Below are 25,059 nucleotides of genomic sequence, written 5' to 3'. Positions count from 1 at the left end.
AGAACCCCAGACATCCAAAGAGGAGGGAAAAAAATCACTGTCATCACAGTGACAATTATGGGGTTTTTTTCTAGTCTTATACAAAAGTTTCTAGTTAGATGCAGTCTGAGGATTTGGTTTTTCCCTTCCCACTGGAAGACGTCATCAGTAAGTACTCACCTGGTAGTATGTGCCTAGTTCTTTGCCATTAGCTGTGAAGGTCAGCAGGCCACTGGCAGCATCAACCAAGCAACCAATCTCCAGACCATTATTATTACGTCCTTGTCCAGGGCTCATGCTCTCTCCTGCGCACACCATATAGCAGTTGCTGCGTTTTATACTGAATGTCAAAAGACAAATTTATTTATGGATGGTGTGTAAAGTTTATGTAGTGGACTAAGAAAAAAATTTATATGGCTGCAACCAACAGAGTCTTGTGGCTGAAAACAACATAATCGTAACCAATGCCAAAATTCAATGAAGCCTAGACTTCATAATTTAAAAAAACAAAAACAAAACCCAAAAAACAACCAAAAAACAAAACAACTGAAGATGACAAAATACAAACAAACTTAAATCCTTTTCAAAATTCCAAAAGACAAAACTGACTTTGCAAGTTAATATTTTAAATCATTTAACGTTAAGCTGTTGCACTAATTTTGGTCTGCTCAAAACCAAAAAAGTTCCGAAATTACTACAAGTATTTTGCTCAACTTTGTGCCAGTTCAGAAGTCAATATTTATGGGATAATGGTCTGAAATCATATAGAAAAGTTGTGTTATTTTACTTTTTAGTGCCTCCTGATTTGATTAGATCATTACTCCACTGTTTCTTCACAAGCAAGAGGAGAGAATAAGTGAAGTTACACATCTTCCTTCTTTTTTTTCCCCCCATTAACCCAATTACATTAAATCAGATAGACTTACAGTGTAAAAAAGATTAGTTGTTTTTATGGGTATAAAATATGTATCTTTTAAAGAAAATTTTAACCAACCTCTCATGAACCTTCCCTTTTTCATCTCCCAGTGTAACTGTGACAGTACGAACTCTGTCCAGGTCAAAGCTTGTGTCATACTGGTGAAAGTCAGATGTAATCCAGCCCACCCAGACATTAGCAGGTTCTTGACCGGGAAATATTCTCACTGAATAATAGTACTGTTAATAAAAAAAAATAACATCAGTAAATGTTAGTATTTGGGTTCCAGTGTATTGGTTTGATACAGAATTAATTTGCTTCTCTAAAATATGACAATATGTCATCTCTAAAAAAGTAGCTTATTCAAGTCCAATTTATAAGTAAAACAACAAAAGAATATAAATAAATATCCAACACAGGCAACAAAATATGTATGTTCAAACAAAAAATTGAATATATTAATGATACAGCATATACACTTGTGTTGTAGGCATTGGCACCATAGCATTGTAGGCCATTTTTGTACTATGACTACAATCTTTATACTGTAGATGGCTCAGTTTCTAGTGTCTACTATCTTTTAGAAAGAGGAGAATACATCCAAATGTGAAGTATTTTTTCTATTGAACATCAAAGAGTAAATTCTCATGGAGCTTATCCTGACAGACACATAAAACCTGCACAAAACTTTCACTGGGAATTCCATTAAATGAATGCTGAGTAAAATTAGTACAGATGTTTTATAACAGTCCTGAATATTGACTGATTTGTTCAATACACTTTTTCCTATTTAGTCCACTATTCCAGGTATATTAATTCTTCCTCTTTTATGTTTGGTGTTATCAATGGTAGTTTCAAAAATGGATTCAATTAATTTATGGCTTTCCATTGGAAGTTGAACATCAAGTGAAAACAAACAGAACATAGCAGTCAATTTCAGTAGTATAAGACTACCACATTTAAATTAAAAATTTTTCCTGAGGATTACGCTGATTTGGAAACTCTTACAAGCAAAAAACATCTAGTTATTAAGAAGAAAAAAGCAAATGGTTAAAATATCAATCCTGTGTTACAATACCGTGGAAGTTTGCATCAAATAATCATAGTCATCCCTATCATCGGCTAGCACATCCTCAGTCAGCCGTGCGGAGTGACTTGCACTATAATCTGGCTTTGTCCTTCTGAGCATAAATCTGTAATAAAATAAGTACGATCAAAATATATATGAAATGCTCAATATATCAACATATATACACAAAGGAATTTTACATTGATACATTATCCCTAAATACATACTTATTACGCATAGAATGTGTTACATTATTAATACATAATACCAGTCATTTTGTTACATCCATACAGTTTAAACCAAAATAACATCTTCAGAAATTACAGAGAAATGAGCTCATTTTTACAAGCACTTATATGAATTCTGAGCTTAAACTATATATTCAAAAATTACTTGGAAATTACACTCAGATAACTGTGAATCAGGCTGTTAAAAACCTATGTCACTTTGGAGGAATATGGAACCTTAAATGACCTTCGTACATTTAAAAATACCATCCATATGCCTTGATTTATTCTGCAATTGAAATATTTAACAACGCAAGTTTAATAAAGAAGAGCAGAGAAAGAATGGGAAGCTGCAGCAATATTGTAGGGGTAAAGGCCTAGTGTTTGCATCTCCACAGCATTATCAAATAAGGTGTTCTGCTCCTGATTCAGTGAGAAAAACTGGGAAGAATGAACATGTCAAGTATATATAATTATAATTATTTGGTACACTGCGTGAGATAAGAAGCTATCATACATTTCTAGATAAACATTATCTCTCATCATTTTGGAAGCCATATGAAAAAACATTCCATGCCACTCTGAAGACTTCCTAGTTCTGTCAGAATGAATCTCACTGGTTTTAGAGTGCACTTGAAATGATCACCCCAAAAGCCTTCACAATAAACTAAATTAAGGCTTTCTAATAGTTTGGGTTTTCTGTTTAATTTTACTCTATATATTGCATGTGACGTCATTTAATCACGTGAAGATTAACTGTCCCTCCTACTGTATTATATCCAACTTTAGGGCAGAAGTAAGGACAAGTCTCCACACACCTGACTGTTTTTTTTCTCTACTATTGAGGAAATAGGGAAGAAAAAAAAGGTGGGAGGGGGAAGGGAAGCCAAGTATGCTACAAACCTTTGTTTAAGACGTGAAGGCTTTTCTTGAACATAATCTTTATGGTTGTTTAACTCTGGTTTTGTGGCATCTTTTTCTCTTTCTGTCCGATCAGGAACAAGATGACCATGAGCAGTTTTCATTAGAACCTCAAAATCAGAATCAGCATCGTAATCCTCCAAGTCATTCTTTGGGCCAAAAACACCAGAGCCTGGTAACCCTCCTGCAGCTGATCTGGAGAACACCTCAGCACATTCAATGGGCATGCTTAATCGAAAAAACATGACGTCTGTTTTACTGTTCTGCGAACCAAAGGACTTCTGTGTCACCTTCAGGCAGGGGCAGCTGTCTATGGTTCCATCAATTCTCATCACCTATCAAACGTAAAGATGTAGTTGTTTTGAAGCTGATGCTCCCCCCCATGTAAATATTCCATTTCTATTTCTAGAATAAGCGTTCATGATTTATGAGCTGAAGAGTTCTTATTACATCAATTTCAGAAGGATTTCACAGTTGATTTAAAAAGCATGAATTCAGTTCAATCAAGATGCACAAGTGATTGGGAGATAAGTGTTGGCACAATGGGCTAATAAATATTTATTAAAATCAAAACCAATTAGTTATGGAAAAATCACTTCACAAATTGTGTGCACCAGAACACATGGTATCTGTTATGTAGAAATGCCCAATTTCTGGAAGTTGTTTACAAACAGAAATCTCACTGCACAAGGAGTTCTTAATGAGGACATCTTGTAAATTTGTATCTGAGAATCTCATGTTTACACACATGAAAGATAAAAGAAATACTGTCAACCAAATAACTGGATTCTTTGCAACTCCACTGAATGTGAGAAATCTGTAACAGGTGCAAGGTTCATCCAGAACTGGGTCAACATACCACACTAGTAATTTTGTCTAGAATTCCTAAAGTAGAAACATAATTTGAACATACTCATGGAAGAAGTGTCTAGAAATATCTTAATAGGATCACAAACCTCAATATGTTCGTGATTTTGTGGCACTGGTAGAAACTGAGGGAGCCTTTTACTCAGCCAAATGGTGATGTCTCTGTTTGTATTAACAGCAAAGGGTTCATACCCTTCCTGTAAGCCGCAGATAGTGAAATATTTTAGAGTGCTGACATCTTTTCCAAAGTTCATTCTTCCCACTTGAGATGGGCCCAGGCTACACACAGGTAGGAATCCTTAAAAGAAGATGAAAGAACATGTGGGTTGTACATCAAAAACATCAGAGAACTGCTCTCTTCCATAACAGAGTTTGGATTTTTTTTTTTTAAATCCCAAAACTGGACATAAAAAATGCAAGCAGTCATCAATAGCATCATCTCATGCATGTCACCGAGTACTGTACCTCAACAAACATTCTGAAATAAAAAGCTTATAGCCATGGATCTCTTCAGGCAACGCTCAATTTACTTCACAGAAATCTAAGAATACTTCAAGGACTCTGACAAACAGCTCTTGATAAATCTGTATTCTAAACTGGTAGAGCGTTGTCAATTTTACTCTAAGTCTTACTACATTTGATACTCCTCCTAAAACTCCCTTAGACATGGTATTTAGAGAGAACATCTAAAACTACTTTAAAAGTAATGTAGTGCTTGTCTATGTAGCTATAATAGTGAAAAAATTACAAACATGCACTGAATGTACATTATAGATTAAAATAAAATTTAAAATTGATTTTAAAAAATTATAACAATTTTTGGCTGTGAATAATGAAAACTGACAATATGACACTAGTTTTCTAGAACTTAAAATAGTTTGGGTTTGTGTTGGGGTTTTTTTGGTTTTGCTTTTGAATCAGCTTCACATTTGTATGCATCTGCTTTCTTGCTCTTTCAGTAACACAGGGAATTTACCTGTGATTCCTTTGCAATTTTAAAAAAAAATATTGTTTAGATTTGATTTTTTCCTCAGGCTTAGCACCACAGTGTAAAAGCCTAAGAAAGCATCTTATGTCTTCTGTTCCTTTTCATCCTGATTTTGAATTTCCACAGCTATTAACTGCTTTGTAGACTCATTTGACTTTGCTGTTAACAAAATATTTTCTTTTGTATCAGCAAGAAACACGAAGCTCTCTTCAATGATTCTGATTCAAGTGAATGTGCCAGGTATTAAAGGGCCTAAGGACAAAATACAACTCGATCCTCATTTTCGTTTAGGCTACCCAGAATAGAAAATAATTTTTAAAAAATAATTTTAAAAAGGAGGCAGTCTATCTGTTCAGGTTAAATTCTTTAGATAAAAGCAAACTCCAGAGCACCATCTACAGGAATAACTGTTCACCAGGTAAAAGATCAGGCTTCAGTACCACCTTTTGACGATTTTGTCACAGATACAGAAGATTGGTTATCATTCAGCACGATAAATTTAAGGACATACACCATATCATAGTCCTAAATTCAAGTCCAGAATTTATCTTCATATTCATGCTATAAAATCACATGGCATCAACTTCTCAGATAATACAGAAAATATTGATAACACTGTGCTAGTGCAAATCCAATGTAGAACAACAATAATATTTTCCAGCACTAAATGAAACAAAATCCTACTATACAACACATAGCTAGGTAAGTTATATTTGCATATATGGATAAATACTGTCATAAAGCCTAGAAGCCTTAGTAAGGAGAATTTACTAGGCTCCCTGTTGAGTTCAAGGAATCCATAAGCTGTTGCAAAGGTTTTTAAGCAAAGCCAAAAATCAAAACTCTATTTTCAGTAACCTTACAAATCTCAGCTCGTCACTCAAGAAGAGTTACAACCTTGTACAGATATCAAGCTGTTTAAGAATGGATTTTCACAGAAACAGTTGTGACAGCATGAATCCTCACAATATTAATCAAAAATGACATAAGATTTGCTACAAAATACATAGATATGTGCAGCCTAAAGCATGTGCTTTGTCTGTCTTGATCACTTCAACATTTAATTTCCAATTCTTACTGATGTAAAACATTTTCAGGTATTTCCAGGCTGTATAGCACCAGTTTTAGAATCTTGTAAAGAGCTTTGCTTTCCACATCTCAAAAAGGATATAATAGATCTGAAAACAATCAGCATGAATGAAACTGCTTTCTTATCACAACAATTAATGAAATTAGGATACTTCAGCCTCAAAAAATAATTTTTAAGGAGTATGATATATACCTACATTATGAATGACATAGAGAAGATGAACAGTAAATTATTTTTCCATGTCTTTCATAATGAAAGTTATGATCAAAACTATTCGGTAGCAAGCTTCAAAACAAAAGGAGGAACTTCCTTATACATCTCACAGTAATGCTGTGGAATTCTCTGGCACATAGTATCAATGGATCAAAAAGTGTTTAGAGACTTTCATTTGAGAAAAAAACCAAACAAAAACGAACAGCAACAGAAAAATAGATCTAACAAACCATCAGGGCTATTCAACACACGTTAGGTTTGTGTTCAGAAAGCTCCTGAACCAGAAATCACTGGAGGCTGGGTTACTGTATCACTATTTGCTTATCCTGTTCTGACATGTATCCACAGGCATTTGCTGTCCTCTGCTATTGAAAACAAAAGAGTGACCAAACTAGTCTTTTGGTACAAACACTCTCATATTTTCATAGAAACACAGAGCGAATATTTTACACACACAAATAAAAAACAAATGAATATTTGTAAGATTCCCTGAAAGACAACAAAGAAACCCAGAACCAAATTCCTAATCAGGTAAAATTGTCATCAATATTTTTTACTCAGTCTAAGTGTTGTCTGTTGACCATGTAACTGTAGCCAGTATGGAATACAGACAACAATTTCTCTCCCCCATACAAATTTTACTGATGTCAGAATGGTCCTGTATATGTAGCCAACTCCTGCAACTAATCAGAACTATACAGTAACTGCTGAATGGAATATAAATACCTGTTCCATTCCTAATCTTGGAGGTGCTGCTTTAATCTCTGGTGAAATTTTGCACTGATTTGCCAATGGTATATATTGTCATTAAGAAGTTTCAGGGCTCTTTTGAAACTGGTAAAGATATGGTATCTCATCTTATAGGGAAGGAGTGTGCTAGTAAGGCAGTTACTTGACTTACTATGGAATAAAAAGTAACTTTCAGTACGCTTGTCTAAGTGAGTATCCAGCCATTTTGCATGGGATACTTCACAGATTCTGTGTAGCTCTTGCATGCTGGAGGCTGCAGGAAAAGATGATTTACCCATGACTTGGCTCTTAAATCTCCAGGTGCATAACTCAGTTATGAAGCAGAACTTTAGTTTTATGAAATAGTAAAACAAGTAGAAAGACTCTAATGCTAGCAACATAAAAGTAACCTTCTAGCATGGTCTGTCACATGTCAAAAGCATTGGACAGCAACACTTTTGATAATGTTTGTACTTTTGAGAATACAAGATGAACCTCCTGACCTAATTTGTCAAACACTCACTACAGACAGTTCATGCTCACAGAGATCATGAGTTGACAAAACAGTATTTGCATTGCACAGCATACTTGTTCATATCTACAGTGTGAATTTTCTCTTACACAAATGCATAATAATATGCAATTATGTTTAACAATTTAATATTGAGACATCATCTCACAAATCAATTAGTCTGCCATAATCCCAAAAAACTCCTCTTGTTGGCAGTGCAATCTAAGATGCAGAACTGGCAGAGTTCCATATTCCCTTTTCACTGTTACCGAGTAAATTAAAACTACAGGACTGATTTATAGTCAGACTGCATCCTTCAAAGCAGGACACTGGGCTCCAACCAGAAATTTTCTCTTTTCTAAAGCAAAAGGTCTCTTTCTGCAGCAGCACACGGCATGCACACAATTACAGAGTCACAGAATGGCAGGGATTGAAATGGAAGGGACCCTCTGGAGATCATCCAGTCCAACCTCCCTGCCAGAGCAGGATCACCTGGAGCAGCCAATTCACTGATAGAAGTGACCTGCAGAAAGGCCCTCATGCTCTCAAGGGAGTGCCAGTAATAAAAACCAAACTAAAGCCAGCATACAAAAAATCTAAATATCTTTAAAAGCCATATTTAATTTGGGCTTTTCATAGGCATAGATATAGAGAGGTCCTCCCCAACTGCATATTAAACACCCATAATACTTATAAGTATTGATCTGGAGTTGTTAAATTTGAGATCAATCAGCACATTGCTTGGAAATCAGAATAGGAGACACCAGTTCAACGTCAAGCTCTTTTCTACAAACATGACGCTAGAAGAACTTAATGTGAATTGAAAGGATATTGTGAAAAATCTGACAAGCCTGACACTGACATTAAGTCTTTGACATGGTTTCCAAGGCCTGCGGGCTCCACGTCAAGCTGGGAACTACTTCAGCAGTTTCGGACTCAACAGCTGTCTCTCTAAATCTGCACCCGCAGCTCGAAACAAGTACAATGAAAACTACAGCACTGCAATTTCATCAGCTTTCAAATCAAAATAGCAGTCAAACAGGCTATCCTCAGAATTGCACGTAAATCCAGTTTCTCTCAGAATCCCTCATCCCTCAGTGGGATTATACTGCCTAAGAACTGTAGAACCATTAGAATTTATTGGCACCAGTACGATTTTATGTCTATGCCACTAACAGATAAACTAATTTACCAATCCCTTTTCCTCATTATTGTATCCCTTACAGTATCTAAGAAAATCTGAAGGTAGTAAAATAACAGGCATGAGTGTAAAATATTAGTAGTGTTTTCATTTTAAACTAAATAAAATTATTGCTAATTCCTATGGTATGGCATAAGAATGCAAAAAAACCCCAAACTTCTTCTCTGAAAGTACTCCTGAAAGTAAAATACTCCAAAATTCAGATGAAAGTAAAGTGGTTAACGTTCAAGTAGGGAGCTGCATAAGAACCATATTTTACCTGGGAATAGAGATCAGGAAACCGAATGTATCACTTACAGCTTTTACTGCTCAAAAAAAATTGACTTTATTTCTCAGACACAGATGTACTAATTAAAAGATGTGCAATATATATGAGAGAATATACAGAACAAATGAAAGGAAAAGATTAAAGCTTGGATTTTATTTTTTTTACATAACCATAGTTTAGGCAGTTATCTACATTAATGCAATGCCATACCCTATTGGCATAGACATTATATAACTAAATTTATAAAGAAAAATATTTCTGTGGTATAGAATCAATCTGGCACTTCACATAGCCTCACAAACCTTGACATCTTTTGCAATCTTGTAAGCTTTTACAAGAAGATTTTTTTTAAGCTTTTTACAGCTTCATAGTAAACTAAAACATGCTTGTGGACACCAAGAACACTACAACAGGCACAAAATTCAATCTGCCGGTTTAAAATTAACTAAAATAATTTTGGAGGATAACTTTGTACCAGCTGTCTTTATCCTGGATCAGGTATTATTTCTCCTCCCAGAGCTATCGCAAAACCTTAAATCTGGCTTAAACTTCCTACCATATGTTCTCACTAATTTGACAGAAATTTGATAGTATTTCAGAAACTGATCTAAACAATATTTGATGTCCCTGCCCTTGGTTTGGACTACATGATCTTCAAAGATCTCTTCCAACCCAAACCATTCTATGATTCTATCATATCATATGGTGACCTGGGGCAGTACAGATGAAATATTAAAGGTGATGATTTTGCAATCCCTGCAAAATAGTCAACAGATCTGATCACAAAAGATGGCTGCCAAGTTCACTACAGAAAAAGGCTTTGCCTCATCCTAAAACACCTCCTCTAATAATCAAATGGAGAAAAGGACACTGGGTAGTTGCTGAAGGTGGCAGGGGCAGGGAGACACACACACATGGGATGACATGACACAGAGAAGAAAAAACCAAGAAGCTCACCACAGTATAGGGAAACTTGAGCAAAAACTGGGCAACACCAAGTTAACATCACAATGTATTACAGTACTTACCATCCCCAACCTCAAAGTCCTTGAATGCAAGTTCTGAACCTGAGTCATCAAGCAGGATTTCACCATTTAAGGTGAACATCATAGTGTGTTCATTCATGTCAACCATACATCCAACAACATCGCCTGCCAACCAAGAGCGACCAAAATGCTCATTACCTTGATGCCACCGCTGTGCCTGAAAAGGATTTAAAAGAATTTCAAAATAATAGTGACAATGTATGTGTTCCTCTCTCCCTTAGTGGTACAACTAATAATTATCCCCTTCAATTAAGACAGCACTAAAATTAACGCTTTCACAGTATATCATTACAAAACAATGCCTGTGAGTATTCCAAGTTGACTTTGAAAGTGGAAATCCAATAATTAACTTCCTGCAAGCACCCCTCATGTCAGTATTGTAAAACGTTGCTAAGTGAGCTGACAGGGAAAATTCCTATTTCAACTTTTTAGTAGCAAGAGCATGGCTTATTTTTCTGCAGAAGTCCCATGAAAGACATATAGTGAAAATAACAGACTATCAATTACAATGTTAAATACCTGCTTCATAAACTTTTTTAAGAAACTGCTTTTATTTAATCTATTAGCCTATAAATTCATTGCTTTCAAACAAACTTCATTATTTCCTTAAGTCTAACTCTAACTATGTTGTGTACAAAAGAAATTAAACTTCCCATTATGGCAGATTTGGAAGGAAGAGAATAGTCTGTGGATGGGACAAGCACACATCAGCGTCCAACAGATTCCAGATCAGCTGAGGGCATGATAATTATTTGTATGACTGACCAAGTCAAAGACTGCAAAGGCTTTGTATAGGGTCTGGGACTGGAATTCAAATAAATTCACATCTAATAAAAACTACTGTAACAAAAGAGTATTAAAAAAACCAGGTTCTCTTATCCATATATTTCATCATAACTAGATTTTTATCCTCTGTCCAACCTTAAAATCCTACAAAACAAAAGAGCCTTTCTGTGTATCCTGAAGGTCAAAAACTCTTCTCCAACAAAGTAGAGAATCCATCAAAATCAAAGAAAACAACATAGCTTTGTTGATTGAGACCTAAAGGTCATACCCTAAGATTCAGAAAGCAAACACTGGACCTGAGTAGTTTACTTTGACCATTCAGACATTTCACTAAAAACAACTTTCCAGTTCTCTTTTTAAGGGAACTTCTCATGTGAAACAAGACTGGGTAAAACATTAAATTACAACAACACAAATAAACACAACTTGAGAGATTGATTTGACTAGTAATAACCAGGAATACTGTTGATTTCTGTTGCATACTTTAAAAATAATAAAGGAAATTCATTCCAACATCAGATACAAGAGATATTTTACATGAGTCAGCAGTAGCCTTAATAGGAATTATGGTTCAGGTAACAGCTGCACTTGCCTGCATACTGAAATAAAAAGTTTCAATAAGGTATATAATCTATACTGATGAAAATCAGTAACATATAAAATAGTTTGGTTTCCTATGTAGTCTTACTACTAGATTTTAGTGTGTCATTCTCTTATGCAGAGTTAAATTTGAGCAAAAATTACTGGTTCTATCATACTTCATTTACTCTAAACTGTAAGTATTTCCATGAAAACCTAGGTATACTCTTTATACCTTTTATATTCCTATAAAAGTTGTATCAAAACTTGTCTGAAATACTTACTGCTAATAACCTTAACCATATTTATTCTCCAATGTCACGTCTTACAGAGAACAACAGAGTAAAATTTTCAATAAATTATTCATAGTTAATTACAGCCCTGCCAGTTTTTGAATTTAAGTAAGTCACTTAGATTTTAAATGCTTTATATATACTGTGCAAATACCATGAAGCTGTGAAAAGATTATAAAAATGTCAAATCCTTTTAATTAATTTTTCAGGTGACATTGATCCTCCTTATCCCAAGTAGGTTCTCAAAGAGAGAGAGAAATAATTTCATAAACCACAATTAAAAGCAAACAGGGCAATTAAGTTGAGGAAATGACACATGGAATTAGACACAAAATTAAAAGTTTTGCAATCACTTATGTTATTGAAGGTAAACATACAAACCTTAAAGCCATCAAAAACAAAAGCCTCTTCATCTGAGCCAAGTTCCTGATCTGGCAGACAACCCGGCCTGGTCCAGCCAACTCTCATGTCTCCTGCAGTAACTGCCTCAAATTCAAAGTACCACTTCCCAGCCTTCACTGCATAAGTCTTCTCTGTGCGGAAAATCCTGAATTTTTCCATTATCCCACTGCACACATCCAGTCTCATGGCTGTAAGGTTTAAAAAATAAAAAAGCAAAGAAAAAAAAAACCAAATGTAGAAAGTACTGTATTCAACTACTGACAAAATGAAGGCAGTAAAGCATACAGCAAAGGAATCTCTTTGAGCATTGGCATGAAAAGGGGCAACTGCCTGCAGAACAGCTTTATGGGGAGAGCACCCGTGAACATCCTGGATAGTCAGCACACTTGGGTACCTCTCTGAAATCACTCTACACTGCTACTAAGGGAGGGAAGAGAGAGAACTTAGAAGTCTGAGTGCAGTTACAGGCATCCTCAGTGGGATCACAGAAACATGGTGGGATACCCCGCATAACTGGAGTATTGCAATGGATAGATATGTGTTTTCTAGAAAGGATAAGCTGGGAAGGTTATGAGGAAGAGTTGTCCTTTATATGAAAGAGCATCTGGAATCCACAGAGAACTGTTTTGAGATGATTCAGGAGTCAGTTCAGGACTTATGTGTCAAGATATGCAGGCAGACTAGTATGGATGCCGTAGTGGAGCACCCCAGGGGTACTGAGGTCTACAGGGGTATGCTATTTAATATCTTCATTTGGTGATGGAACAGAAACACCCACAGGAAGTCTGCAGATGAGACAAAACTGGAAAGAGCAGCTAATGCTGCCATTCAGATGGACATCTACAGGCTGAAGAATTGGGCTGATAGACATCTCATTAAGTTCAACAAAGGGAAAGAAATGCAGTACTGCACCTGTGGAGGAATAACCCCAGGCAACAGAATACACTGCAGGCTGACCAGCTAGAAACCAGCTCAGCAGAAAAGGACTCAAGGGTACTGGTAAACAAGAGGAATATAAAACAACCCCTTCCATGAGGCTCAGGGAGACAATCCTTCCCCTCTACTTGATACCAATGAGGCCACATCTGGAGTACAAGGTCCAGTTCTGGGCTCCCCAGTAAAAGACACATGCCTATTTACTGGAACAAGTACAGCACAGGACTATAAAGATGAGTAGAAGGCTGGAGTATCTTTCTCATGAGATGAGTCAGAGTGAGCTCAGACTCTTCAGCTTGGAGAAGAGAAGGTTCTGAGGAAATAAGTACCTGGTGAAATGGAATGAAGAAGAGGGAGGCAGACTCTTCCAAATGGTGTCCAGTGACAGGATAAGAGGTGATGGACACAAGTTAAAAAACATGAAATTCCATCTGAACACTAGAAAACACATTTTACTATGAGGGTGGTCAAACACCAGAATAAGTTGCCAGAAAAGGGTTTTTTTGATTATCCTCAGAGGTAATCAAAACCTATGTTGGACATGGTTCTGGACAACCTGCTTTAGCTGACCCTGCTTGCCCAGATGGTTTCCAGTGGTACCCTCTCAACCTCAACAGTTCTGTGATTCTGTGAACTGTTATTTTAAACAAAACAAACCCAACAAATTTACAAAGCCAAACAAAATACAGAATACTTCAATCTTCCAGTTACCAAAATTTACAAACTTTTGTCTTTGAGACAAGCTTCCTCAGCTGAAGATATTTTCTTTATTTAGACACTGTTTTCCTTCTCTCCTTCAGTATCTTACCTAGTATGTAGTAAGTTTTCCTTCACTTAGCTGCTTTTCACTACCTTATACATTTTCTTTATGTATTACCTTCTGGTAAAATAGCTTCAAGGTCAGCCTAGTATGGTGAGTACATACAAATCTCATTCACTGTTCCTTACTTGTTACACAGTCCTAGAGTCTTACTGATACTTCTTTCCAAGATCTTATTATTAAATCAAAATGTAAGGAAGCTTGAAATTTCAAAAATCACATTCTAAAAGGATGAAAGCAGTTTCACAAGGCACAAGAATTAAAGTTGAAACATACCCATGAGGCTTAAGCTTTCTCCACTACTGTATTCTCAGATATTTTCTAGTTTTCTTGTCATTAATCAAATCACATGACTCAGGGATGACTGAGTTGTTGGGTTTTTTTCTCAGATTAGGGAACAGAATGCCTGAAGCATTCTGGATCTTTTCCACAACACTGCAAGGCATTAAAGTCTGTGCCACCTTTGAAAAGTCAGTAATCTACTCTGATGACTGTAATTTTTCCTCTTCCTGAGTTTATTAAAAGCTCAAATGTGTAGGTAGCCACCTGTCTCTTAGACCATGTTTGTTAGAACCTCCCTGTCTCTTCTTTTCTCTCAGCCACATCAAGGTCCACATTTCCAACACTATCTTGAATAGTCCGTAAAATCACATCCCTCAGAACTTCTTATTAATTCTCATGCCACAAAATGACTGACTTAAGTTAACTTGAGCAGTTTATCAGCAAGTTTTTCTCTGTGATGGTCTAAACAATTAATGTCATTAAAACAATTTTGAAAACCCTCAGTACCCCACCTATATAGGAGATGACAAGTAACCTAATGCTTTCTAGATTCTAAGCAATCAAAAAAAATACAGCTGCTGTGGGAATTCAGTAAATAAAGATAGATTATTAATTAATTAATAATCATGCATTAAAAAGATGCTTTGTAAATCAATGTCTAAAATAAAATTAATGAATGAGAATGCAGAATACCACTAGAGGGCTCTAAATCCTTTTCATAACAGCACAGACTCCGGCTGCTGAAAGAGGATCCTTATGATATGTTTAAGAGACTGTAAAATCTAAATCCCCAAAATGAACATAAAATATTTTGCTGAATTCAATTCCAGTCTTTGTTTAAGAAAGACCAGTTTGTAGGATATTGTTCTGCAAGTCCTTTCCTGTGGGAATCTGATCTGATGACATCTTTCAGATGCAAGGATTGCAATTGTGTTGTTTAAATTCCATCAGTAACTCTGTGCACGGAACTAGATCAAGGATCTCTGCATTGTAAGGAAAAAATACAAATTTCCAGCAGTTCACTCCCAAGGAAAGGCATGGGAACATGTTTCCCAGAGCTGTAAATGAAGAAAGGGGACTGATATTCTTCTTTGGGATTTGAGGAAGATTGTGGAAAATGAGTGTGCATTATTCTCCCTCTCACCCTGCATCACTAGAGACCCCCTATATCTTCACAAGTGGCAAAAGCCTCCTATAGCAGCCAACCCAACCTCTCAGAACCAAGTAGAAGTCAGGCTTGCCCTTTCTATGCAACATCTCCTCCCCACAGTGGGAGGGGAAGAAATCACAAGATTATGCAGCAGCCGTAAACTCTCCATACCAGGCATAGGCAGATTTAACAGTAAGACCATGATATTTTGTAACCAACACAGTATATTCCGTTAGGAAACATTGTTTTGCCCATCCAGCAATCCTGCCTTGTTACACACCCATGGCATTAGTTCTGCTTCATATTTAAAAGTATAATTTAATAACAGCCTCTCATAAAAACTGAGGATCAGAGCATGCATATGCTTTGGCAACGAAATTGAAAATGACAGGTCCCCAGTGCTCAATTTGGGTATGTCTTAGATCTTCTGCAGAAATGCTTTACTGAAGGGTCTATGGCCTAAGCAGGTCCAAATTTAACTATATGAAGCAGGAAAAAAATTATTTATTAATTGGAATATCAACAGGATAAGGTTTAGACATATTTCTCAAATTTTCCACACTTTGCTGAGATAAGGATGTCAGTTTCAGTTTTTATTCAGTTATTCCATATTTCCACCTGAACTTCTACTATATCATTACTGAAGGGTTATGTCTATTATGCTACAAAATTAATCACCATGATCTTGATCAGGAGCTTCCAGGTTGTAACCATAGCCTAGGAGGGTGCGGACTGCTTCCCGAAGACTGTCTTTGTTTGACTTTTTCGTCCGATCATCCAGAAGAGCATAAGGTACAAGGCGAGGATTTCGTCGGTTTTTCACATCCTGCAGAAGTATGAAAAATCAATTCAATTTCAGAAACTGTGCTTTGTCTTAAAGGCAAGATTATGCTATTGCAGCAGTATAAAGCTTACTATTTATACCAATTGAAGTCATGGAACTATAAATACAGCGATGATTCAGAATTGTAATAGTCTAGAAACTCGTAAGAACACCGAACTTGCAAGTAATACACAAATAAATAAAACTGTGTGGCTTATACCTGCTTTCATTTGCCATCAAATTTACATGACAGGATAGCAATCCAAACAAGAACAAAGATAAATGCAAAGAGTTTAACTGAAAATTCAAAGGGATTATATTTAGTATGCTGTTTATGAAGCAGCTACCATAAGGAGAAGCTAATAGATAACTGAAGCTCAGAGACATTACTGTACCACAAATATACAGGGTGCTTCTTTTTAATTAAAGCTCTAAACAATATATATAAAGACCCAAAGACTAGACAAGATCTAAACAAAAGAAAAAAATATTAGTAATTAAAATATTAGTAAATGTGTCTAATACTAAATAATCATTATTAAAATAGATAATAAAACTCATTACTTTCTATGTCAAATACTGAAATTAAGGTATTAGTAATGTTGAATCTTAGTATTTTAGGTTAATTAACACAACATTGATGAAGCATTAGACTGCCAAACCTGGAAAATTCTAGCAAAAAATTGAGAACTTAGGCTGAATTTTCCTTCTTTAACAGGCTATACTACAAAACAATAACTTTCCTGTAGTGAATAGGAAAATTAAGTCTATGTACGAATTGCAAATGTACTCAATAAAAATTACCACTCTTAGCTAATCAGTTTCCTTGTTGACTTGATTGTGACTGTGCAAAGCTCAATCACTGTATAGGATCATTCTCTTGATTAGCTACTCTTAAACCACAGAGGTGCTGAAGATCGTTAGTACAAAAACTTGCGATGAGCATAACAGTAACAGTTCTTAATTTAGCAATACGTAAAAATGAAAAATTTAGATAGACATAGCATAAGGAAAAAAAATTAAAAAGAAAAATCCTTTCTCATATTTTAAGAAGTAGCCAGAGTCTTGAGTAGGTGAAAAATGTCACAGTATTATATAAAATTAGACCCAAGGAAAATGATCTGTAAAAACCACTTTTTTTAATACTTAGGATTTCTTTATGTCTCCCCCCACACACACCCTGATGTGCTTTTTAAAAGCACATATACTATATTTTATTACCATACATTGTTATCAGCTCATTGCCTGTATGTTAATGTCTATTAATGGTTGCTATGGCAATTACCAGTGCATTAGTCTAACCATACATCATGAGTAAGAAGTTACATAATTGTTGATGCAAAGTTCAATTTATTTTTTTTTTAAACTGTATTTTATATCTTTTGGACATACAGTGTTTCAAAGGAAGTTTCTCTTTTTATGTCCTTTCTAAGACAAATAATTAATGCCAGGGTGTTTCATCCCTGATGTTAATGTTAATACTCTTATGTCAAATAATAATCCTATATAACATTTACTTCATCATTTGTTGGGTCCATTCTGTTCTGGAAGCAGCCCTTTTTCACATCTACTAAATTAAATATTGGAAAAAAGAGGGATGTCAACTTAAGTGTTTGAAATAAATATGGAAAGTAGTCCCTGCAAATGGTCTTTGATTAGCCTTGTCACTGACTTTCCCACTGAACATAACTAGAGATTATATGGTGTAGTAATTTGTGTCCCCAGAAATGCATTACCTTTATCCTTTCTAACACTTTTATCATATAGGTAATGCTTGTCCTGCAATATTCCTTCTCCTAGAAGGATCACTCTTAGGAACAGATTTCATCAAGCAATGATTATTAACTGCACTTTAATATTTTCCATAAGGCAAAAGGCAGATAGCCTTGTATCCAAGCATTTGAAGGACAACAAAACTGCCTGCAAGTATTTGTGAGAATAGATGTGCCAGTGCTTTTCTGCCGGCAAAGGTAGACAGAAAACCATGTACATGCTTAAAAGTAGAACTCTAGTGCTGTAAAAGAAGATACTTTTCATTGTTGGCACTGTTTTTCTAAAATAATAGTCACTACTTTTGCACTTCTTAGTCAAGTCTGACCCATCATAAAATCTTGTCAGTATCTTTCTTATTTGTTCCTAAGAAAAAAACAGCAAGTATTTTTTTTTAAATATGTCCAATCTTTAACTTTTTTTTAAAAAAATAAGATATTGGGAACAACATCAAGAGTTACATAAATAAAAGAGAGCATTGCAAGCATGGAAAGTTGGACTGCCTGGCAGAACCTGGCTATAAATGAAAGAAACTAATAATAATAAATAACATTAAACTTCAGTGATGTAACATTGACTATGAAGAGTCAGGATTACTGTATGCATGGTATACACTGAAGTTTTTGGCTACATACAGCAAATGACAGATAAAGAATTATTTGAATTGGCACATATATACTTATTTGTAGGGTATAAACAAAGTTTGAAATGGGTGGTAACTGGTCAACAACGGCACTAACTGAATATAGCTCTTAAAACTAATAGAAAAGAACTACAGCAAAAAATACCTAAACACACCCACCCACAAATATGAACAAGCATTTTGAAACTTCCACTACAGGAAATGAATGCTTCTGGAAAATAATTCACTGAGGAAACACAGCGCATTCGTTGCTTCAGTGAGTATCTGACATGTAAATAAATGATCTAGTGCACTGGATCTAGCTTCTGGTCTTGCAACTTACATAGACAGATGTCATGTAAGAGTAAAAACAAAACAAAAGAAGTGTCGGTACTGTCTACAGGAGCACAGAAAATCACAGTCAAATTCTAGAGGCAGTTCTAAAAGAAAGACCTATTAAAAGATAACAGTTTGTGTAATAAAGTTGTACTCTTCAGCAAGAATACAGTAATAAAAAACAAAGCCTCACATAAAACTCTAAGAGACATCTGAAATTATAAAGAATAATATAGTTTTCAGAGCCATAAATGTGATACTGCAAACCTGTGCACTCCTGGGCCTTCCCAAAGCTCTGAGAAGTTCAGGAACAGCACAGACCACTAGACTAAAAGGAACAAAAAGACACCAGAATCATACATAAATAAGTGCCTACCAAAAAGTCAGACAGGAAAAGACTGAAAAATGAAAACACAGATGAGGAGGAGTGCATGAAAAACAGGATAATAATTTAACGGGATCATAAGTTTTGTGATTTGAAGTGTTAGAGCTGTACAGATACATATTCGGTGTGGTACTGAAATGATTTTGTTCTCATAATCAAGGCTGTTAAATGACAAGCACAAAGCAAATGTATTTCAGCATATATTAAGACAGACGTGCTGTTGTTTTCCTAGCTTAATCTGCACCATTAGAAAACACTCATTCCACAGCCATGAATTGATTCTGCTTGCTGCCACATCTGTGGATCCTGTGCTTCCACAAAGATCTCTGAGCAACTGCCACAACAAATGCTACTGGTAAGCTTGCCAGCAATGCTGCCAGAAACCCAGCTCACAAGCCATCGTCTAAGTGTGCAGCATATATACTGGAACAGGATCACTTACCTAAACCATACATTTTTTTGCATTTATCAAGGCAGCTCATGTTTAACCACAGACCAATAAAATTAACAATTATTTTATAAGGGGAAGAGGAAAAATATAATTATAAATTGGTCTTTACTACGTGAGCAGTTTCAAGATTCAAGTGACATTAATATCAGAATGCACAATAAAAGTCTTTCCAAAGCCATATTCTTGGCAATGTTAACAAACACCCTAAATGTACCCACCCAAAGCAGATGTTGTGTTCCAAACCTGACGTACTTGCAGCTGAGTTCTGTCCTTAGAAGCATGTGCATCCTTAGAAACCTATCTATAGCTTCTACCACCTTCACTGAGGCCTGCACCCATATGGAATGCCTGGTAGAATGTGCCCTGACTATAAATGGGAGGAACTAATATATCAGTATAAATAATGCAAAACATGAAAGTGAAGCAACATAGGTAGTTTTTTACAAGGGCAAGATGACTTTTCACATATATATTTAATGACAAGATAAGTAACAAGCTTTCAATGTGATTTTTCCCATATGTCTGTATTTCCTCACTCTGGATGTCCAGAACAATGCCTCTCTTGCATTGCAGCACTAGGCAAGTTGGAACGATCAACTCCTGATCAAATAGTGATGTCTTATGCTGTCTCCATTACCTGTCTTTGATCATTTACCATTTCACCAATTCAGAGAAGAACAACCTGTGGGCAAACAACTTCTCCCGTAAAGGGACAGTCAAGTATTTTCATACTGATTTTGTATTTTTCCACTTACCCTTGCTACTGAATGCATTCTTTTAAGCAGAAACATGTGGGGGGTGGGGGTTCCTACCTTTTTCGTTCCTTCTGCTCCTTTCACAGAGCCAAATGCTACCCTGAGTCTGTCCTACTAAAAAATACTTACATGTTTGTGATCAGTGTCATCACAGCCGTCAGCACAGTTCTGGGAACAGGGTTTATTAGTGAACTTGTGCTCCCTCTGCTGGCTGGCTGGTTGGCTCTGCAGCAGCAGAACAAAAATACTGGGTACAGTCATGCACGAAGAGCAGCTGCCTCTTGTTAAGAAAAAATCCTGACAAACAGTCGTGGATTTAGAAGAAAAAAAAATCTGGAATTTGGAAGGCATTTTCCCCACCAGCTTATACCAGGAAAGAAATGGTTTATACATGAACTACTTGACAGTATCCCTTTAATTTTTTCATATTATATAATCCCAAAATGATGAGGCAGTCACGATGGAACAGACCTACTAGATCATCTAATCCATTCAACATTCACAGCATGTCTGCTGTTTATAACATATTTCCCAGTGATTAGTCCATCTACTTTTAAACATCTGTAAGCTTCTTTCCCTTAGGAAACTATTTCATAACTCTATAAGATCTGTTTAAGGTATTATACAGCATGGCATCTTGTCACTTTATTACACTACTGTACATTTCACAGTAATATGATGGGATGACAAAATGTAGACCATGAAACAAACCCATCGCTGGAGTCAAGCAGAAGCACATATCAGTGTGGACAACAGCCAGCAGCTTGCCATGGGATATGTATGTCAGCTAAATGAGAAGCAACTTTGCCCTACACCCAGAAGGGAGCGCCTCACTATTCTGCCCTCTTTTGACTTGTAATAAATGGTGCTTGCTATCTGAACATCGTAAGCACTCTTGGAACTCTGTTGCCTGTCTTCTCTCCAAAAGACAATAAACTTAATTATTTTAAAAGAGGAAAATACTGAATGAAGAGGAAATCAACATCAACACCGCAAGCACGGCAGCTTTTACAGCATATGACATCATTGGGAAAGTTTTCAAGGACACCATCTACCTCTTTAACCATACATGACACTACCATAATTTGCCAAGAATAAAGTAGCAAAGTATACTGCTGATCTTGTTCATCTGTTTCCTGAAGGTCATGAATATTTCTGAGTTCTTTATGATCTTTAACAACCATCCTTTCTTGAAAACATAACTATTGACACTGTTCATTATATCGCAGCATTACATTCTCAACAACAGTGCCCTACTCAGCACACGAAATCCTTCAGTCAGTTTGAATGAATCAGACCCAACAAAATATCTGGATGTCTAAAGCAGAAGCACCGAAGACTGCAAAACCCCAACTAAGTGGACTTCCATTTCCAAATGTTATCAGTTTCATAGGCAATAAAGTTTTTTACTTTTAAATTCTCAAGGTTCTTCTTTGCATGCCCACAATTGTCTTTGTTTTTCCTTGGTAAGGAAAAACAGTTCAATATTGATGATATAACTAAGGCAGGCTATAATTTAGAGCAGAACCATTTGCCTAAGTCTCTTTCAGAGCACAACCTGGTTGTCAAAATCAAAGCCTGATTCACACTGACTGCTTAAAACATCTCAAAAAACCTAACCAGGGGCTACTATTTTATTTTAAAACTTAGTAGGTCTATGTCATACTGATAACCTCTTTATATAACAGCTTGGCCTTGGCCATGAAAATGGATTTAGATACCTAATTCCTATTTGTCCAGTTAGATATATATAGCATAAGGTGGTACACTTGGGCCGGAAGAATCCCAGACATATATACAGACTGGAGACGAGCTCCTGGAGAGTAGCCCTGCTGAGAAGGACCTGGGTGTCATGCTGGATGAGAAACTTAACATGAGCCAGCAGTGGGCTCTTGCAGCTCGTAGGGCCAATGGTATCCTGGGCTCCATCAGAAGGGGAGGCGACTGTCCCTCTCTACTCTGCCCTTGTGATGCCCCAGCTGGAGTACTGTGTCCAGGTCTGGGGCCCACAATACAAGATGTGGAAATATTGAAGAGGGTTCAGAGGAGAGCCACGAAGATGGCTGGAGCACCACCCCTACGAAGAGAGGCTGAGGAAGCTGGGCTTGTTCAGCCTGGAGAAGAAAAGGCTGCGTGGGGACCTTATTGCAGCCTTCCAGTACCTGAAGGGAGCATACAAACAGGAGGGGAATCAACTTTTTAAAAGGGTAGACAATGGCAGGACAAGGGGGAATGTATTAAAGCTAAAGGAAGGAAGGTTTAAATTGGATATTATGGGGAAGTTCTTTACAGAGAGAGTGGTGAGGTGCTGGAACAGGCTGCCCGGAGAGGTGGTGGATGCCCCATCCCTGGAGGTGTTCAAGGCCAGGTTGGATGGGGCCCTGGGCAACCTTGTGTAGATCCAGGTCTGGAGGTTGGTGGCCCTGCCTGTGGCAGGGGGGTTGGAACTCTGTGATCCTTGGGGTCCCTTCCAACCCAGACCATTCTATGGTTCTATGATTCTATGATATCATGAAGGACATAGGTGTCAATTTTTAAAACACTCATGGAAAATGGGTAATGCATAGTTCAGTAATTAGAAGATTAAGGGCTGTGAAACTGTACCACTTCCATGAGATTTCTCACACTAAATTATAAATTGCAATAAGAAAGTGCAGATTTAATCTTTGTCATCCAGCAAGCAGGCCATTTATTAGGAAGGGAGTCTAGGGGGGTCTGGCTGGCTCTCAGGACAGTATTTTAAGTCTGTGGATAAAATACAGAGAGCTGTTCACTGAGTAGACCGCCAAGCCTTTCCCTCTCCCCCCCCCAGTGAGCCTCAAAACTGTCTCTTCACAGTGCCACAGTGTTTTAGATTCAGCAGCAAGGTCAGACTACTTCCCCAGGCACAGCACTGAGAACAAGACAGGTTTCGTGATTCTTCCAACATTCGGCTGAAGTGTCTAATTTTAGGTTACATCCTGTACTAGAATTATCTAATCAATGTTTTTATTCCATTTTTTGAAACCAAAGTTGTGGCCTGGGGAAACTCCACTTCCTTATGGAAACCATAATAAAACCTATGATTTATTACTATCACATCACACCTCTTCAAAAGCAGAACCCTCTACATAAACAGGCACATCAAAACATACTTAAAGACAGTATATAAACATTCTGTAGATGTAAAGGAGAAAACTCTTTTTCATTGCCACCCATTCCCACTGCATCTTTTGCTTATCATTCCCAATCCAGTAAACAGCAGAAAAGTCTTTGACAGCAGAATTTAAATGTCTTTCTTACTTAATATCTAATTCAGAAAACATAATTTAACTGAAAATTCACTCCATTAATTATGGTAAAATTATGCATGTCTTTTTTTCAGAGACACACAGGGCAGGTTAAATTGCTTTCAAGACCTAATGAACTTTATTCACTGCATAGGAGTTGTGGGTTTAAACTTTCCTGATGCAAGTTTGAAACATAATTAGCCAAGAAATGCATTTGATGCCAGAAACTTTTTAACTTCATTTTAATCAATAAATTCTGTTGCAAAACTAAATTAAATTTTAGGATATGCCAGGCTTCTATCAAAGCAGTAACTATTTCCCCCCTTTCAAATCTCCTGATTGGCAAGGCCCTGTATTTAAAATGTCTGGCTTCTGGGAAAATAAAAAAATATGGGATACACAGTGTAAATTATTGAGTGCATTCTTTAATATATCAGAAATGTTTCTTTTGAGCATCTAGACACATTCAGACTCTCATTCTAGAAATGAATTGGGCACTGCCTCCATAAACACAGGATTGAAATAGTGGGTTCAAAATTAATTCATCTGCTCCCCCTACTTGACAACAGAGAATCATCAATTCCAACGCTTCTCGTGATTAATATTCTATCAGAAATGTTAACAGTATTTCAAAGGGCCACCTTCCCTGACTCAAAGATGCAATAATAGGGGAGAATTTAATCCCATTGTAAGCAGGGAAATTGTATCAACATTGAATTATTTTCATTGTTTATATACATCGGAATCTGCAACACAAGAATTGGCTCATTATCTCCCTAGACCCAAATACACAATGTGGATTTCCTAAACAGATTACAATGAACCAAAACAAGAGCTTTATAGTAAAATACGATAATGGACAATGCTGAAAAGCTATGCAGCCTATATTTTGCAACATAAATGTATGTGATGAGATGGATTTAAGTGCCTAAATTAGAATATATATAAAACTACATTTGTTTTTTTTTAGTGTACAAAAGCTTTGCAAATAGAATGAGTTTTGGTCTTCTAGAAAAACATAATATGAAATTTGCTGAACTGAAATGTGTACGTTGAATTTTTGTCAAAAAAACCCAAACCCTGTTTGTAGGCAGGACAGACTATGTACCTACAAAACAGCTGTTTCCCATTTTTGCACAACAATGATCTTTTATGCCCAGCGCTAAACCATGAAAACTCTTTTTTTTTCTTCATGGGGTGACATTTTCTAAAATTTCACTGTGATATGCTACCACAGATTTATTAACAGAAATGAAGACACCTTTCTCCATATAAAATTCATAAATCATCACAAAAATAATAGAAAATATTACTTCTAAGGGAAAATTTATATAGTAGCTGCCTTGAAAAATAATAAATTAGGCTCATTGTATAC

General features: G+C 36.3%; 1 protein-coding gene across 1 annotated transcript in view; it reads right to left on the bottom strand.

Annotated features, from left to right (window-relative positions):
- RYR2 (ryanodine receptor 2) overlaps positions 1-25,059 on the bottom strand; it is a gene marked incomplete at both ends in the record, with an annotated part of 388,405 nt that overhangs the window by 128,232 nt on the left and 235,114 nt on the right. Inside the window, 8 exons of the mRNA XM_084261061.1 lie at positions 160-319; positions 974-1,134; positions 1,974-2,088; positions 3,095-3,447; positions 4,069-4,277; positions 10,008-10,182; positions 12,065-12,273; positions 15,952-16,099. Coding sequence (XP_084117187.1) covers positions 160-319; positions 974-1,134; positions 1,974-2,088; positions 3,095-3,447; positions 4,069-4,277; positions 10,008-10,182; positions 12,065-12,273; positions 15,952-16,099 — 1,530 coding nt within the window. The remainder of the gene's footprint in view (positions 1-159; positions 320-973; positions 1,135-1,973; positions 2,089-3,094; positions 3,448-4,068; positions 4,278-10,007; positions 10,183-12,064; positions 12,274-15,951; positions 16,100-25,059) is intronic.

The sequence above is a fragment of the Gallinula chloropus genome (genome assembly GCF_964237585.1).
Source record: "Gallinula chloropus genome assembly, chromosome: 3".
NCBI lineage: Eukaryota > Metazoa > Chordata > Aves > Gruiformes > Rallidae > Gallinula > Gallinula chloropus.
Note: the sequence above shows the minus strand (reverse complement) of the source record. Positions and strands in the feature narration are given on the sequence as shown.